Source organism: Myxine glutinosa, chromosome 2, assembly GCF_964187855.1.
Source record: "Myxine glutinosa chromosome 2, kmMyxGlut1.1, whole genome shotgun sequence".
Classification (NCBI taxonomy): domain Eukaryota; kingdom Metazoa; phylum Chordata; class Myxini; order Myxiniformes; family Myxinidae; genus Myxine; species Myxine glutinosa.
The window spans coordinates 266202649-266218928 of NC_136262.1; the positions used below are offsets into that span (position 1 = coordinate 266202649).

Genomic DNA, 16280 nt, shown 5'->3' on the forward strand with positions numbered 1-16280 from the left:
CATCTTGTCTGCCGCTCCCCTTGTTTTTTGTGTTTTGTGTGTCGGTTTGTCTTTTTGTGTGATTAATGCTAGCTCTTTCACGAGCCTCGATCTTGTATACAAAAAAAAAAAAAAAAAAAAAAAAACGTTTCCGTGCTCCAACCAATCCCACGCACCACACAGGTGACCACTCCGACACAGGACACTGGTGATTTGGCAGCAATGCGAACCTCGTGCCATGTCATGAGACAGTAGGTAAGGGGATACTTGATTGTGGTATCTTATTGGATTCATCATTTTCGTTATTGTCTCCTTTGGATGTTCCCGAGCTTTTCTGTAATCTGAAAGCATTCCCAGGCGCAACCAGGCCTTGTTTCTCGGTGGAAAGTCAAGAGCTTGAGGCCGATGGATTCAAACGATGAAAACCGTTTTGTTTGTCACTTGTTCTCAAAGAACTCGGTGGACAATATGGAACTTCTTGTACGGAAAGCACGAGTCCTTGCCATTTGTACGATTCAAATGTTTCTTTATTTTTTACCCTCGCAGGAGGAGAGGGTATTGCATTTGGGTCCGTTTGTCTGTCTCTTTGTCTGTTTGTTTGTTTGTTTGTCTGTCTATCTATCTGTTTGTCTGTCTGTCTGTTTGTCTGTCTGTCTGTTTGTCTGTCTGTTTGTCTGACTGTTTGTCTGTTTATCTGTTTGTCTGTCTGTCTCTGTCTGTCTCTGTTTGTCTGTCTGTTTGTCTGTCTGTCTGTCTGTTTGTTTGTCCGCACAGAATAAATATGATTTTCTCGTCAACCGTTGACCCGATTGTCAGGAAACTTCCACCATCGGTGCAACTCCACCTGTATAATGTTTTAATAATAATTATGACGTCATAGGTCACGTACTATGGGCGCCATCTTGGAAAAACCGAAAAACTTTGCACCTCTATATCTTGGAAAGAGCCGCATAGAAAAAAATTGAGACATGGCTCATTGTAAAGAACTCTCCATGCGGAATAAAATATGTTCGTGATGATGTCATAGGTGCCTCCATTATGACGTCATAATTCGACAAGTACAAAACTTCATCTAATCAAGATGAAATTTCTTGAACATAATCGAGGAATAAATTGGTGGAGGTAAAATAAAACCAATGATGACGTCATCGGTCACGTGGTTTGGCCGCCATGTTTGTTTTAACACAAAAGCCTTAAAAACCACTGAAAACACATCCTACGAGGGTCTGCAATCTCTGATTGCTCTTTCTTGTTTTTCCTCCTGTCTTTCCGAGTAAATTATAGATTGCCATGGCCTCAGTCGTAAATTTGTAATCGCACAGCCACTTAGGGCCAGGCCTCAATTTGTGCTTTGGTCAACGGTATACCGTCAATGGTTATATTTTACCTTGTGAGAAGACCCCATCGTATGTGGTGCTGAGCGTGGTGGGTGCCATGTGTCGTCTAATACCTGCATCCCAACGAGCACAGGTACCCTGGAGTTGATTGTAATTAGTAAAGACCTCTGAGTCTGTGCTGCTTCATGCTGTTCATGACGATCTTTGTCAATAACTTATTGTCAAACTTGCAGCTTGTTATCAACGCTTTATACATATTACACATGCAGGGAGGGTGATGTCAAACAACCTGTGTTTAAATTTGCATGATATGTACTGTATGGAGCATGTTAACTTCCTCTTAATTCTCTTTTTTTGTAAAGCAAACATTTCAAAACACCACGAGCATGAGGAGCCAAGGCACTGGGTTATGGATGAAGACAAAAATGAAGGAAACAAGGCCTATGGTTATGGATTTGAAGATTCTTGTGACCGAGGAAAGGATGACCATGGTGGAGGGTCACCTTGGCCTATCAGTTTGAGGAACATGATGGAAATCCTTACCGAACTACAGACGTTCCACGATACCCGGACTAAGCTCAGGTACACACAATTCATTAAATGCTCTCTTTGCTTTCGGCCTGTGTGTGCACCAGATATCAATCAGGTAAGTGATGAACATGATGCCCTCATGCCCCCATCCCTCAACATGTAACTCCATCCGTTCAGTATGCACCAGAGAGCAATCAGGTAAGTGATGAACATGATGCCCTCATGACCCCATCCCTCAACATGTAACTCCATCCGTTCAGTATGCACCAGATAGCAAACAGGTAAGTCACGAACATGATGCCCTCATGCCCCCATCCCTCAACATGTGACTCCCTCCATTCAGTATGCACCAGGTAGCAATCAGGTAAGTGACGAACATGATGCCCTCATGCCCCCATCCCTCAATATGTAACTCCCTCCATTCAGTATGCACCAGAGAGCAATCAGGTAAGTCACGAACATGATGCCCTCATGCCCCCATCCCTCAACATGTAACTCCATCCGTTCAGTATGCACCAGAGAACAATCAGGTAAGTGATGAACATGATGCCCCCATCCCTCAACATGTAACTCCATCCGTTGTGTATGCACCCGAGAAGAATCAGGTAAGTGATGAACATGATGCCCTCATGCCCCCATCCCTCAACATGTAACTCCATCCTTTCAGTATGCACCAGAGAACAATCAGGTAAGTGATGAACATGATGCCCTCATGCCCCCATCCCTCAACATGTGACTCCATCCGTTCAGTATGCACCAGAGAGCAATCAGGTAAGTGATGAACATGATGCCCTCATGCCCCCATCCCTCAACATGTAACTCCATCCGTTCTGTATGCACCCGAGAGCAATCAGGTAAGTGATGAACATGATGCCCTCATGCCCCCATCCCTCAACATGTTACTCCATCCGTTCAGTGTGCACCAGATAGCAATCAGGTAAGTGATGAACATGATGCCCTCATGCCCCCATCCCTCAACATGTGACTCCATCCGTTCAGTGTGCACCAGATAGCAATCAGGTAAGTGATGAACATGATGCCCTCATGCCCCCATCCCTCAACATGTGACTCCATCCGTTCAGTGTGCACCAGATTGCAATCAGGTAAGTGATGAACATGATGCCCTCATGCCCCCATCCCTCAACATGTGACTCCATCCGTTCTGTATGCACCCGAGAGCAATTGGGTAAGTGATGAACATGATGCCCTCATGCCCCCATCCCTCAACATGTAACTCCATCCGTTCAGTGTGCACCAGATAGCAATCGGGTAAGTGATGAACATGATGCCCTCATGCCCCCATCCCTCAACATGTAACTCCATCCGTTCAGTGTGCACCAGATAGCAATCAGGTAAGTGATGAACATGATGCCCTCATGCCCCCATCCCTCAACATGTAACTCCATCCGTTCAGTATGCACCCGAGAGCAATCAGGTAAGTGATGAACATGATGCCCTCATGCCCCCATCCCTCAACATGTAACTCCCTCCGTTCTGTATGCACCAGAGAGCAATCAGGTAATTGATGAACATGATGCCCTCATGCCCCCATCCCTCAACATGTAACTCCCTCCGTTCTGTATGCCAGCTCTTCCATAAGACTTATAGTCTGTAAAACAAAGGAATGATTGATGTAATTAATTATCCTAATTTGTGTTTATTTTATTTATTTAAATAATGTATTATTTATATTATATGTACTTGTGGGAATCCCACGGGCATGGAGGTGTATCGTTGTGATCGGTGCAGCCGTTTTTGCGGTACCTGTGACAATAACGTTAGGTGGGAGTCCAAACCTGAAAATGCTGGAGACCAAAGCTGAAATTGGAAAAACAATGTAGCCTATTTTACTCCAGGGGTCCCAGGATGACCCACCCAAAATTTTGTTGCGATCGGTTCAGCCATTTTTGCAGTACCTGGGAATGGACGGATGGACAGACAGACGGACAGACATTTGGTGAATTATAGTAAGAAGAACGAGTTGTTCCCTTGTTTGTTATTTTCTTTGATTGTTATACAATTCTAATACCCCATGGCCAATTGCCACAAAATCTGTTCCACCGCATTATTGTAAATTTGTTGCACGCACTAGTTCAACGTCACAATAAAAATTTGCAATTCTTAATCGACTTGATGTTAAAAAAAACAAAAAAACAATGCCGCTCTAGCCAATCGGTGGGGAGAGGAGCGGAGCTGGACTTGCACGTTTGCATTTCCGCGTCGCTTTCGAAAGTGAATTGTTTGTTGGGAATCGAACCAATTGTGCATTTAATTCTTTATATTCCGTATGCAGAATGAAAATTAATGTTACAAAGGTTCACAGTCTCCACTGAGAGTAAGCAGTCGTCGCACGATTATATACGACCTCAAACAAGGCAATGAGGACATTTGGCCCATCGTTGCCGTGTTGCACTCCCGGTTAATTTGTACTACAGCACGCACACTTGCACGCATGCTCACTTATACGCACGCTCACTTGCACGCACGCTCACTTGCATGCACGCTCACTTGCACGCACGCTCACTTGCATGCACGCTCACTTGCACGCATGCTCACTTGCATGCACCCACATATGCACACACACTTACACGATCCACACTTGCACGACACACTCTTGCACGCACGCTCACTTGCATGCACTCACACATGCACGCACCCACATATGCACATACACTTACACGACCCACACACGCACACTTGCACGCATGCACACTTGCACGCACCCACATATGCACGCACACTGACACAACACACACTTGCACGCACGCACACTTACACAACACACACTTGCACGCACGCACACTTGCATGCACGCTCACTTGCACGCACGCTCACTTGCACGCACGCTCACTTGCACGCATGCACATATGCACGCACGCACAGTTGCACGCACACTTGCACGCACGCCCACATGCACGCACGCACACTTGCACGCACGCACGCATGCACGCACACTTGCACGCATGCCCACATGCACGCACACTTGCACGCATGCCCACGCATGCATGCACACTTGCACGCATGCCCACATGCACGCACACTTGCACGCATGCCCACGCACGCATGCATGCACACTTGCACGCACGCCCACATGCACGCACGCCCACATGCTCGCACGCCCACATGCACGCGCACTTGCACGCACGCCCACATGCACGCATGCCCACATGCACGCACGCCCACATGCACGCACGCACACTTGGACAATGCCTCTCTTTACCCTCATCATATCTTTACCGATCCCACTTGGCCTTTCTCCCAGAAAATGATCGACACCAAGACGGCGCCTTTTCATTCATTGAGCGCATCGGAGCGATGGCTAATCCACGTCCCAGGACGAAAGTGTCTTGGCAGCACTGACGTCGAATATGAGGCGAGAATAGACATTCAAGTATTGCGTTCAGCCATTTATCCTCGTTATCAAAAACGTTTTGCCGAAGCGCTTTTAAATGAGAGGAAACCACAGTTCGGCCCTTTTGCAGAGACGTCCTGTAGTCTCCGAAGTGTCGCAGGGCACGTCGAGCAGAAGTTCTCTGTCTCTGTCTGTCTCTTCCTGCCGTGAGCCCACTGGAACATCGTGGGGTTTTGCATTCTCTGAGTTTTCTTCCTTTTTTAATGGTTGATCATGTGTTTTATTGGCTCTTCCATTTACAAAAACTGGACATGAGCCTTGTGGTGGAACTGTGACCCTGAAAATGTTCACCAAAATATTACTGTGGAGTTAATTTGTGTGATTAAAATGAACCATCAAGACAACAAGGAAGTGTCATAAGTATGTAGTCTCTGTCATTAATATGTAGGCCATTGTAGGCTATACCATGAGTATGTAGGCCATTGTAGGCGATGCCATGAGTATGTAGGCCATTGTAGGCTATTCCATGAGTATGTAGGCCATTGTAGGCTATTCCATGAGTATTTAGGCCATTGTAGGCTATGCCATGAGTATGTAGGCTATGCCATGAGTATGTACGCCATTGTAGGCTATGCCATGAGTATGTACGTCATTTTAGGCTATGCCATGAGTATGTAGACTATCCAGCGACAAAATGCAAATACTCGTGCGTGGTATTCTTCCTTTGTACTGCCATTTGGTTTTCATTGAAGTTCAAGCAGGCTGAGCAATGTTAACGATTTTTGAGGATTGCTAAAAGCTTTGCGGAGATGTTTAGGACTTGCTGTGCTCAGTGGTGAACCTGCTGGTGGTTGTGCAGGTCTCTACGCAGACAGAGTTTGGTGCTGCAATCCTGGCTCGATGGTTTTCAGTTCAGTAACGGGGAACGAGCTCATCGACCCGAAGGAGAGGAGCTTACTGCGCAGGAATTTAATCAGGAGCTCCAGAAGGTAGGATCTCCATCGCTGTTGTTGTTGTTGTTGTTTCCGGATGCAGCCTGTGGCTGCTTGGCTGCATCATTTTCTGAAGGCACGGCTGTGCCGCTGATGCAGTGCTCCCTGTTACCATAAAGCTGTTACTCATTTTGCGACCGCCAATGTATGGCACGCTGAGTCAACCCACCTGGTGGTATTTCAACGGCATTAAAGGGGCTCAAACTCAGGACCTAAGATCTCAAGGCAGCCACCTTAACCGTAGAGCCAACACCAGGCATTTCACTGTTCTTCACGTTGCTTTCTGCACGGAGGGATTATCGGATATCTACATCAACGATTATTGTACTCCGCCCCCCGCTATTCCATCTCCAGATGCAGCACGACGTCATCACCAGGTGCCGAATCTTCGTAGCCCGGCTATGACACTCGCCAAAAGGGCGTACTCTATTTTCACTCGTTTGTTTTCTAGTTACCCTCGCCAGAGGAGAGGGTATTGCATTTGAGTCTGTCTGTCTGTCTGTCTGTCTGTCTGTTTGTCCGCACATAATAAATACTAGGGCATGCCCGTACTATATATATGCCCGTACTATATATCTATCTAAAATTATATCCCCCCCCTCTATTTACATGAAATGGTTTGGTCCATTCGCAACGCCAAAGCGAACGGCGAACGGCTTGCGAGTACAGTGACAATCCCCCCCCTCTATTTACATGAATGGTTTGGTCCATTCGCAACGACCACAGAACCCCCCCCCTCTATTTACATGCAATGGTTTGGTCCAAAGCGAACGGCTTCCGGAGTTTGGTAAAGAAATCGCCATCGCGTGCACAAACGCGCAGGAAAGCGAATGAATCGCAAATTCGTTTTTATTAGTTGTAAAACATAGTTTAACGCCAACATAGTTTGCAAACGTGAAATAAATGAATACGCTCTCAAATGTGCCATCCGAGGCAGAGTGTGTCCTCCACGTTCGGCACACGCGATCGTTCGCTGCTCTCTGATTGGTTGAATCGTTTTTTGGACATAGCTCGGTAAGTAATTGTCCGATTAATATGAAACCTTGAAAAGGCACATCCTCGGGTCCCCAGCAATATACCTGGCAAGTTAAAAGTATATCGGACCCGTGGTTGTCGAGAAACAGCGGTCACAGACAAACGTACAGACAGACAGAGATTACTGGAATTATAGATAGATGATTTTCTCTGCAACCGTTGGTCCGATTGACAGGAAATGTTCTCCATAGGTGCAACTCCATCTGTATAATTTTTAATGATAATTATGACGTCACACCGCACGTGGTACAGGCGCCATCTTGGAAAAACCGAAAAAGTTTGCACCTCTATATCTCCAAAAACGCTGCACAGAAAAAATTGAGACATGGCTCATTGTAAAGAACTCTCCATGGGGAATAAAAGATGTTAATGATGATGTTGAAGCACGGTGCTACGCGCGCGACTTGCTACCAAGGAGGAAGCGGACAACGCGGTTAAAACAAAAGTGTCTTTATTGACAAGAGGTCACTGTAGCCCATGCGCGCTCCGGTGTATATCCTGAGGCCACGCCTACCCCTCGGGCGTGGCCGCCGCCCACTTGGTGCGCGGTTCTTCACCAGTGGGCTTTCGTGTCACCATGCCAGTGAGCTTTCGTGTCCGCCACATGCACCCGACCAGAATTCCCGCGCACCTGGAGGGCCAGTTTGCGGGGCAAACGGATGACCCGGCCGAAGCGCCCTCTGGCGACCGGCGGCGTCCGGGGTACAGGGATGCCAGCTGGGATGCCCCCGGCTGTACCTGGGATGGGTGCCGGACCGGGGGGGCGGCGTGCCGGCGGTGCTGGGCGGTGCCGGGGGGCGGCCCCGACGCGGGGGCCGAGCCACCGGCGGTGGGTGGTCCACGTCGAGGTGGGCCGGCTTGAGTCGATCCACCGAGACGCGGTCTGAAGTACCGCCGATGTCCAAGGTGAAGTATTTCACCCCGGTCTCCAGCACGCGGAAAGGCCCGTCGTACGGGGGCCGCAGTGGTGTCCGGTGGGCGTCGTGCCGGACGAAGACATACTCCGCGGTGCGAAGCTCCGGGGCGACGTGCGTGGGTGGGTGCCCGTGGTGCGCCGTCGGCACCGGGGCGAACCTCCGGGCGGTCTCCTGCAGCGCGGAGCGCTCCTGCGCCATGGACCAAGGTGCCGTGGGGTCGGGGAGGAACTCGCCCGGCACCCGCAGCGGTTGTCCAAAGACCAACTCCGCCGCGGATGCGCGCAGGTCCTCCTTGGGCGCCGTCCAGAGGCCCAGCAGGACCCAGGGGAGCCTGTCGACCCAGCCGCCGTCGCGGAGGGTGGCCCGGAGCGCGGCCTTCAAGGAGCGGTGGAACCGCTCGCACAGGCCGTTGGCCTGGGGGTGGTAGGCCGTGGTTCGGTGCAGCTGGACCGCGAGCCCCCGCGCGACCGCGGCGCAGAGCTCCGAGGTGAACTGGTGCCGCGGTCGGACGAGATGTCTGAGGGGGCGCCGAACCGGGCGACCCAGGTGGCGATGAACGCCTGCGCGACGTCCGCCGCCAAAGGCACGGCCTCCGGCCACCGGGTGGTGCGGTCCACCATGGTAAGGACATGGGTGAAACCCCGCGAGGGGGGCAGAGGTCCCACCAGGTCCACGTGCACGTGGTCGAACCTACGTGCCGGCACCGTAAACGGGGCCAATGGGGCCTGGGTATGCCGGTGCACCTTCGCGCGCTGGCACGCGAGGCACGTCCTGGTCCAGCCGCGGACGGCCTTCCGGAGGCCATGCCAGACAAACTTGTCGGCGACCAACCTCTGGGAGGCCTTCGTGCCCGGGTGGGACAGGCCGTGGATGGCATCAAAAACCTGGCGCTGCCAGCCCGTGGGCACGATGGGGCGAGGCCGCCCGAGGGAGACGTCACACAAGAGGGCCGTGCCCGCGCCGTCGAACGGCACCCCGGTGACGCGGAGGCCCGTGACGGCGGTCCGCAAGGCCTGGACACCGGGGTCGGCGGCCTGGTCCGCCGCCATCCGGGCATAGTCGATGCCAAGGTGGACCGCGTGGGCGACGGACCGGGAAAGGCAATCCGCCACCAGGTTGTCCTTTCCCGCGACGTGCCGGATGTCTGTCGTGTATTCGGACACGGCCGAGAGGTGACGCTGCTGCCTGGCCGACCACGGCTCGGTGACCTTGCCCATCGCGAAGACCAGCGGCTTGTGGTCGACGAAGGCTGTGAAGTGATGAGCAGATGGCGGAAGTGCCTGACCACCAGGTGAAGCCCGAGTAACTCGCGGTCGAAGGTACTATAGTTGCGTTCGGGCGGGCGAAGCTGCCGGCTGAAGAACGCCAGCGGTTGCCAAGCTCCACGCACCCATTGCTCATGCACCGCGCCCACCGCGTAGTCCGAGGCGTCGGTGGTGAGGGCGATCGATGCATCGGGCGCCGGGTGCGCGAGCATGGTGGCGTTAGCCAAGGCGAGCTTCACGCCCGCGAACGCCGCGTCCATCTGCTCGGTCCAGGTAACGTCACCTTTGTCCGGCTTCCCTCGGAGGGCCTCGTGGAGGGGCCGCAGGAGCTGAGCAATGCGGGGCAGGAACCGATGGTAAAAGTTCACCATGCCCAGGAACTCCTGGAGCCCATTAATCGTGCGGGGGCTCAGAAACCCCCTCACCGCCTCCACCTTGGCCGGTAGGGGGACGGCCCCGTGCCTCGTGACGCGGTGCCCCAAAAAGTCGATGTCAGCGATGCCGAACCGGCACTTAGCGGGGTTCACGATGAGGCCATGCTGGCCCAGACGTTCGAAGAGCGTGCGGAGATGGTGTAGGTGCTCTTCACGGGACGCGCTGGCGACGAGGATGTCATCCACGTAGACGTATATAAAATCCAAGTCGCGCAAGACGTTGTCCAGAAGTCGCTGGAACGCCTGAGCCGCATTTGTCAAACCGAAGGGCATCCGAAGAAATTCGAACAATCCGAATGGCGTGATGACCGCCGTCTTCGGGATGTCCTCCGGCCTGACGGGGACCTGATGGTAGCCGCGTATGAGGTCCACCTTTGAAAAGAAGGACATGCCCGCCAACCGGGCGGAGAAGTCCTGTATGTGGGGGACGGGGGTAGCGGTCGGGGGTGGTGGCGTCGTTGAGGCGCCGGTAGTCCCCGCACGGTCGCCATCCCCCGCCGGGCTTGGGCACGATGTGGAGCGGTGACGCCCAGGCACTCTCGGAGCGCCGCACGATGCCGAGCCACTCCAGCGTAGCGAACTCCGCTTTAGCTACGGCGAGCTTCGTCGGCTCGAGGCGGCGTGCCCGGGCGTAGACCGGTGGCCCGGAGGTGGGGATGTGGTGTTCCACCCCGTGCTTAACGGCCCCTGCCGAGAAGGTGGGCCGCGTGAGGGTCGGGGAACCGGCGAGGAGGCGGGTGAATTCGTCCGCTGCCGGAAGCGTACAGATGAACCTGGCCGGAACTGAACCTGCTCTGTGAGCTGCTCAACGAGCGGGGCAGCGCGCAAGCGAGCGAGCTGAACGTCTCTGCCTGGACAAGCCTTCAGTGCTTTACGTCCACCAATAGTCCATGAGCACATAAGAAGTCCGCGCCGAGCAATGCCATGGGCACGTCGGCTGTGACGAACGACCACCGGAAAACCTGCCCTCCGAACCGCAGAGAGAGACAGCGTTTTCCGTACGTGCGTATGGACGTACCATTGGCCGCAAGCAGCGCGGGGCCATGGCCCGCGGTTTGCTTGTCGGACGTACCGGCAGGAACGACACTCACCTGCGCTCCCGTGTCGCACAGGTAACAGCGCCCGGACAAGGTGTCCATTATATACAGTAGGCTGTTGGAACCGCCGACGCTCAAAGCTGCCACCGAGCGTCGGCTTGCCCGTTTCCCGACCTGCCGAATGAGCACGGCGGGCGACACTGCCGAGCCTTGTGGCCGAACTTGGCGTGGAAGAAACACCAGGTGGGCGGCTGCGGCGGCGGAGGTCGCGGGTTTCTTCGCGGTGGTGGTGGGCGGGACGTGGCGGCGGACACGAGGTGTGGTGCATCAGCAACAGCCCCGAGAGCCACGACGGCCGCGGCAAGACTCGCCTGCGTGTCCAAAGCCACGAAGAACCTGTCGGCCTCGGCAGCGAGGGCCCGGGGTTCCGTTGTCGTAGAACCGGCCAATGTGAGGTGGACCCGTGCCGGCAGCTGGCGACGAAATAACGCCGCGAACAGAGCGGTCGGGGTTTCGTCGCCCATCAGCGACAACATATGGTCCATGCAGACCGATGGTCGCGTGTCACCGAGCTCGGGGAGGTCTAAGAGGCGGTCGGCTCGTGCGTCCACCGTGAGGCCGAACGTGGCGAGGAGGAGGCGCTTGATCGCCTCGTACCTGCCGTCGGCCGGTGGATTCCTCAGGACCGACACGACGCGGGCGGCCGTGCCGGGCCCGAGGGAGGCGACCACGTGGCAGTACATGGTCTCGTCGACCGTGATGCCTCGAAGTTGGAACTGGGCTTCTGCCTGCAGGAACCAAACTTCAGCTTGTGCCTCCCAGAACTCGGGGAGCTTGACGGAGACCGCGTTGGTTGCCATGGCTGTGGCGGGTTCGGGTGGTCAGCGGCGGCTGACCAGAATGTCGAAGTCACCAATGAAGCGCGGTGCTACGCGCGCGACTTGCTACCAAGGAGGAAGTGGACAACGCGGTTAAAACAAACGTGTCTTTATTGACAAGAGGTCACTGTAGCACTTGCACGCTCCGGGCTGCGCGCTCCGGGCTGCGCGCTCGGTGTATAACCTGAGGCCACGCCTACCCCTCAGGCGTGGCCGCCGCCCACTTGGTGCGCAGAATGATGTCACCACGCCAGTGGGCTTTCGTGTCCGCCACAATGTCATAGGTGCCTCCATTATGACGTCATAATTCGGCAAGTACAAAACTTCATCCGATCAGGATGAAATTTCTTGAGCGTCATGTAGGCATAAATTTGTGGAGGGAAACAAATGATGACGTCATCGGTCACGTGGTTCGGTCGCCATCTTGGAAAAACCGAAAACATTTGCACCTCTATATCTCCGAAAGCGCTGCATAGAAAAAATTGAGACATGGCTCATTGTAAAGAACTCTCCATGTGGAATAACATCTGTTAATGATGTTGTCAAAGGTGCCTCCATAAATTTGTGGAGAAAAAAAATGATGACGTCATTGGTCACGTGGTTCGTCCGCCATATTTGTTTTAACTCAAAAGCCTTAAAAACCACTGAAAACACATACTGGCGAGTGTTTGCAATCTCTGATTGCTCTTTCTTGTTTATTACTTGCAAAATCGAAGATTTTTCAAGTATATTGGGCGGTCGACTTTGTTATTCTGTTTTTTGTCTGTTTCTGTTTGTTTGTCAATCATTTATAGGTCGCAATTCTAAACCGATCTTGTGGCGGGCACAATGATCAATAATTCCGCGCACCAGTGGGTGGCGCGAGCTTCCGGGCGTGGAACTGAGATACATGCCCCGCCTTTCGGCCGATCGGCCATGCCCGGGGGCAAGGCGTGGCCGCGGGACATATATGCGGGCTCAAAGGTCGAGCCCGCCCAGTGCTGATGTGCGAGCTTGTAATAAAGTGCTTTCCTTTGTACCACGCGTTGTGGCCTACCTTTTTGGCAAACGAGTTGTGTGTGCACAGCACCACAGTGGTGACCCCGACTTGTTCAGCCGTCGCTGACCCCCGAACGCACCATGGCTACCAACGCCGTCGCCGTCAAACTCCCGGAGTTCTGGGAAGCGCAAGCCGATGTTTGGTTTGTGCAGGCCGAAGCTCAATTCCAACTCTGGGGCATCACGGCGGACGAGACCATGTACTACCACGTGGTCGCCGCCCTCGGGCCCGGCACTGCCGCCCACGTCGTGTCCATCCTTCGGCACCTGCCAGGCGACCACAAGTACGCGGCACTCAAACATCTCCTCCTCGTCACGTTCGGGCTCATGGAGGTCGAACGCGCCGACCGCCTCCTGGACCTTCCCGCCCTCTGCGACACACGACCGTCCGTTCGGATGGATTTTATGCTGTCCCTTCTTGGTCCCAACGCCCGGATATCATGTTCCGAGCACTTTTCCTCCGCCAGCTACCTGTACAGGTGCGACTCGCGCTGGCCGGTTCAAAAATAACAGAACCCCGCGCCCTGGCCGGAGAGGCCGACAAGTTTTTTGCGGCCTGCGACACGCGGTCGGTGTACGGTGCTGCCGTAGTGGATCCCTGTGCGGAGGCTACAGCGCCCCCTGCTTCCCTCGTGGCCGCTGCTACGCCCCGCCCACTACCGCCGCCGCCACCACCACCACCACCGGCACGGCCGATGCGGCCGCCACCACCGCAAACCTGGTGCTACTGTCATGCCAGGTTCGGCCGCAAGGCTAGAACGTGCCGCCCGCCGTGTTCTTTTGATGGGTCCGGAAACAACCGGGCCGGCGCTCACTTGCGGCCATGAGCATCGGCCATTCCAGCAGCCTCCTGTTCATCACGGACACCTCATCTGGTCGTCGTTTTCTGTGCGACACGGGAGCGCAGGTAAGCGTCCACCCTGCCTCCGCGTCCGACAAGCAAGCCGCGGGCTGGGGCCCCGCTTTGCTTGCCGCCAACGGAACACCCACCCACACATTCGGGAAGCGTTGCCTCTCACTGCGGTTCGGAGGGCAGCACTTCCAATGGTCGTTCGTCACCGCCAGCGTGCCAATGGCCCTGCTCGGTGCGGACTTCCTTTGTGCGCATGGGCTGTTGGTGGACGTTAAGCGTCGACGTCTCGTCCAGGCCGAAACCTTCAGCTCGCTCGCTTGTTCGCTGAGCGGCTCGTTCAGCAGCTCGCTGAGCGGCTCACCGAGCGGCTTGCCGAATGGTTCCGTACCGGCGATGTTAGTCTGTACGCTTCCGGCAGCGGACGAGTTTACCCGCCTCCTCGCCAGTTTCCCGGCACTCACGCGGCCCACCTTTTCAGCGCTGGCCGTCAAACACGGAGTGGAGCACCATATCCCCACCGTCGGCCCACCGGTCTACGCCCGGGCGCGCCGCCTCGACCGCACGAAGCTCGCCGTGGCGAAAGCGGAGTTCGCCACGCTGGAGCGGCTGGGCATCGTACGGCGCTCTAACAGCGCATGGGCCTCTCCTCTGCACATTGTGCCCAAGCCCGGTGGCGGATGGCGGCCGTGCGGTGACTACCGCCGGCTCAACGATGCCACCACCCCCGACCGCTACCCGGTCCCGCATATTCAAGACTTTTCCGCCCGGTTGGCAAACACGACCGTTTTCTCCAAGGTGGACCTCATCCGGGGCTACCACCAGGTCCTCGTACGACCGGACGATGTACCAAAGACGGCCGTCATCACCCCTTTCGGCCTCTTTGAGTTCCTGCGGATGCCTTTTTGGTTGAAAAATGCGGCCCAGGCTTTCCAGCGGCTCATGGGACAGCATCTTGCGTGACTTACCTTTCATCTACGTCTAGCTGGACGACATCCTAGTCGCGAGCGCATCCCGGGAGGAGCACCTGCTCCACCTCCGCACGCTCTTCGAATGCCTGGGCCAGCACGGCCTGATAATCAACCCCGCGAAGTGCCGTTTCGGCGTCATCGCCATCGACTTCTTGGGGCACCGCATCACCAGGCACGGGGCCATCCCTTTGCCGGCCAAGGTGGAGGCGGTCAGGAGTTTCCCGCGCCCCCGCACGATCAAGGGGCTCCAGGAATTCCTGGGCATGGTGAATTTTTATCACCGCTTCGTGCCCCACGTCGCCCAGCTCCTCCGCCCCCTGCACGAGGCCCTCCGGGGCAAGCCGGGCAAAGGTAACATCGCCTGGACGGAGCCGATGGCCGCGGCGTTTGTGGGCGCAAAGCTGGCCCTGGCCAACGCCACCATGCTGGTGCACCCGGCGCCCGATGCACCGATCGCCCTCACCACCGACGCGTCGGACTACGTGGTGGGCGCGGTGCACGAGCAGTGGGTGAGTGGTGCTTGGCAGCCGCTGGCGTTTTTTAGCCGGCAGCTTCGCCCGCACGAACGCCGCTACAGCACCTTCGACCGCGAGCTGCTCGGGCTCCACCTGGCGGTCCGACACTTCCGCCATCTGCTTGAGGGCCGCCCGTTCACGGCTTTCGTCGATCACAAACCCCTTGTGTTCGCGATGGCCAAGGTCGCCGAGCCATGGTCGGCCCGGCAGCAACGTCACCTCTCTGCCGTGTCCGAGTACACGACGGACATCCGTCACGTCATGGGTAAAGACAACCCGGTGGCGGATTGCCTTTCCCGGTCTGTCGCACACGCGGTCCACCTCGGGATCGACTATGTCCGGATGGCGGAGGACCAGACCGCCGACCCCGACGTCCAGGCCTTGCGGACCGCCATCACGGACCTCCGCGTCACCGAGGTGCCGCTCGACGTCGCGGGCACGGCCCTCTTGTGCGACGTCTCCCTCGGCCGGCCTCGCCCCATCGTGCCCGCTGGCTGGCAGCGCCCGGTTTTCGACGCCATCTACGGCCTGTCCCACCCGGGCACGAAGGCCTCCCAGAAGCTCGTCGCGGCGAAGTTCGTCTGGCATGGCCTCAGGAAGAACGTCCGCGACTGGGCCAGGACGTGCCTCGCGTGCCAGCGCGCAAAGGTCCACCGCCACACCCAGGCCCCGTTGGCCCCGTTTACGGTGCCCGAGCGTCGGTTCGACCACGTCCACGTCGACTTGGTGGGATCTCTGCCCCCCTTGCGGGGGTTCACCCACCTCCTCACCATGGTGGACCGCACCACCCGGTGGCCGGAGGCCGTGCCATTGGCAGCGACGGCTGCGGCGGACGTCGCGCAAGCCTTCATCGCCACGTGGGTTGCCCGGTTCGGTGCCCCCTCGGACATCTCGTCCGACCGCGGCCCCCAGTTCACCTCGGAGCTCTGGGGAGTGGTGGCGCAAGGGCTCGGCGTCAAACTGCACCGCACCACGGCCTACCACCCCCAGGCCAACGGCCTGTGCGAGCGCTTTCATCGCTCAATGAAGGCCGCGCTCCGGGCCAGCCTCCGCGACGGCAGCTGGGCCGACAGGCTCCCCTGGGTCCTGCTGGGCCTCAGGACGGCGCCCAAGGACGACCTGCGCGCGTTCTCGGTGGAGCTGGTCTTC

The 16280-nt window shown here is 56.0% G+C and overlaps 1 protein-coding gene across 6 annotated transcripts in view; it reads left to right on the plus strand.

The window, feature by feature from the left end:
* The window catches only part of SFI1 (SFI1 centrin binding protein), a 281420-nt gene that overhangs the window by 239792 nt on the left and 25348 nt on the right, over window positions 1-16280 (plus strand). For all 6 annotated transcript variants that reach the window (XM_068105729.2, XM_068105731.2, XM_068105732.2 and 3 more), the window contains 2 exons: window positions 1679-1898; window positions 6059-6188. In XM_068105729.2, coding sequence (XP_067961830.2) covers window positions 1679-1898; window positions 6059-6188 — 350 coding nt within the window. The remainder of the gene's footprint in view (window positions 1-1678; window positions 1899-6058; window positions 6189-16280) is intronic.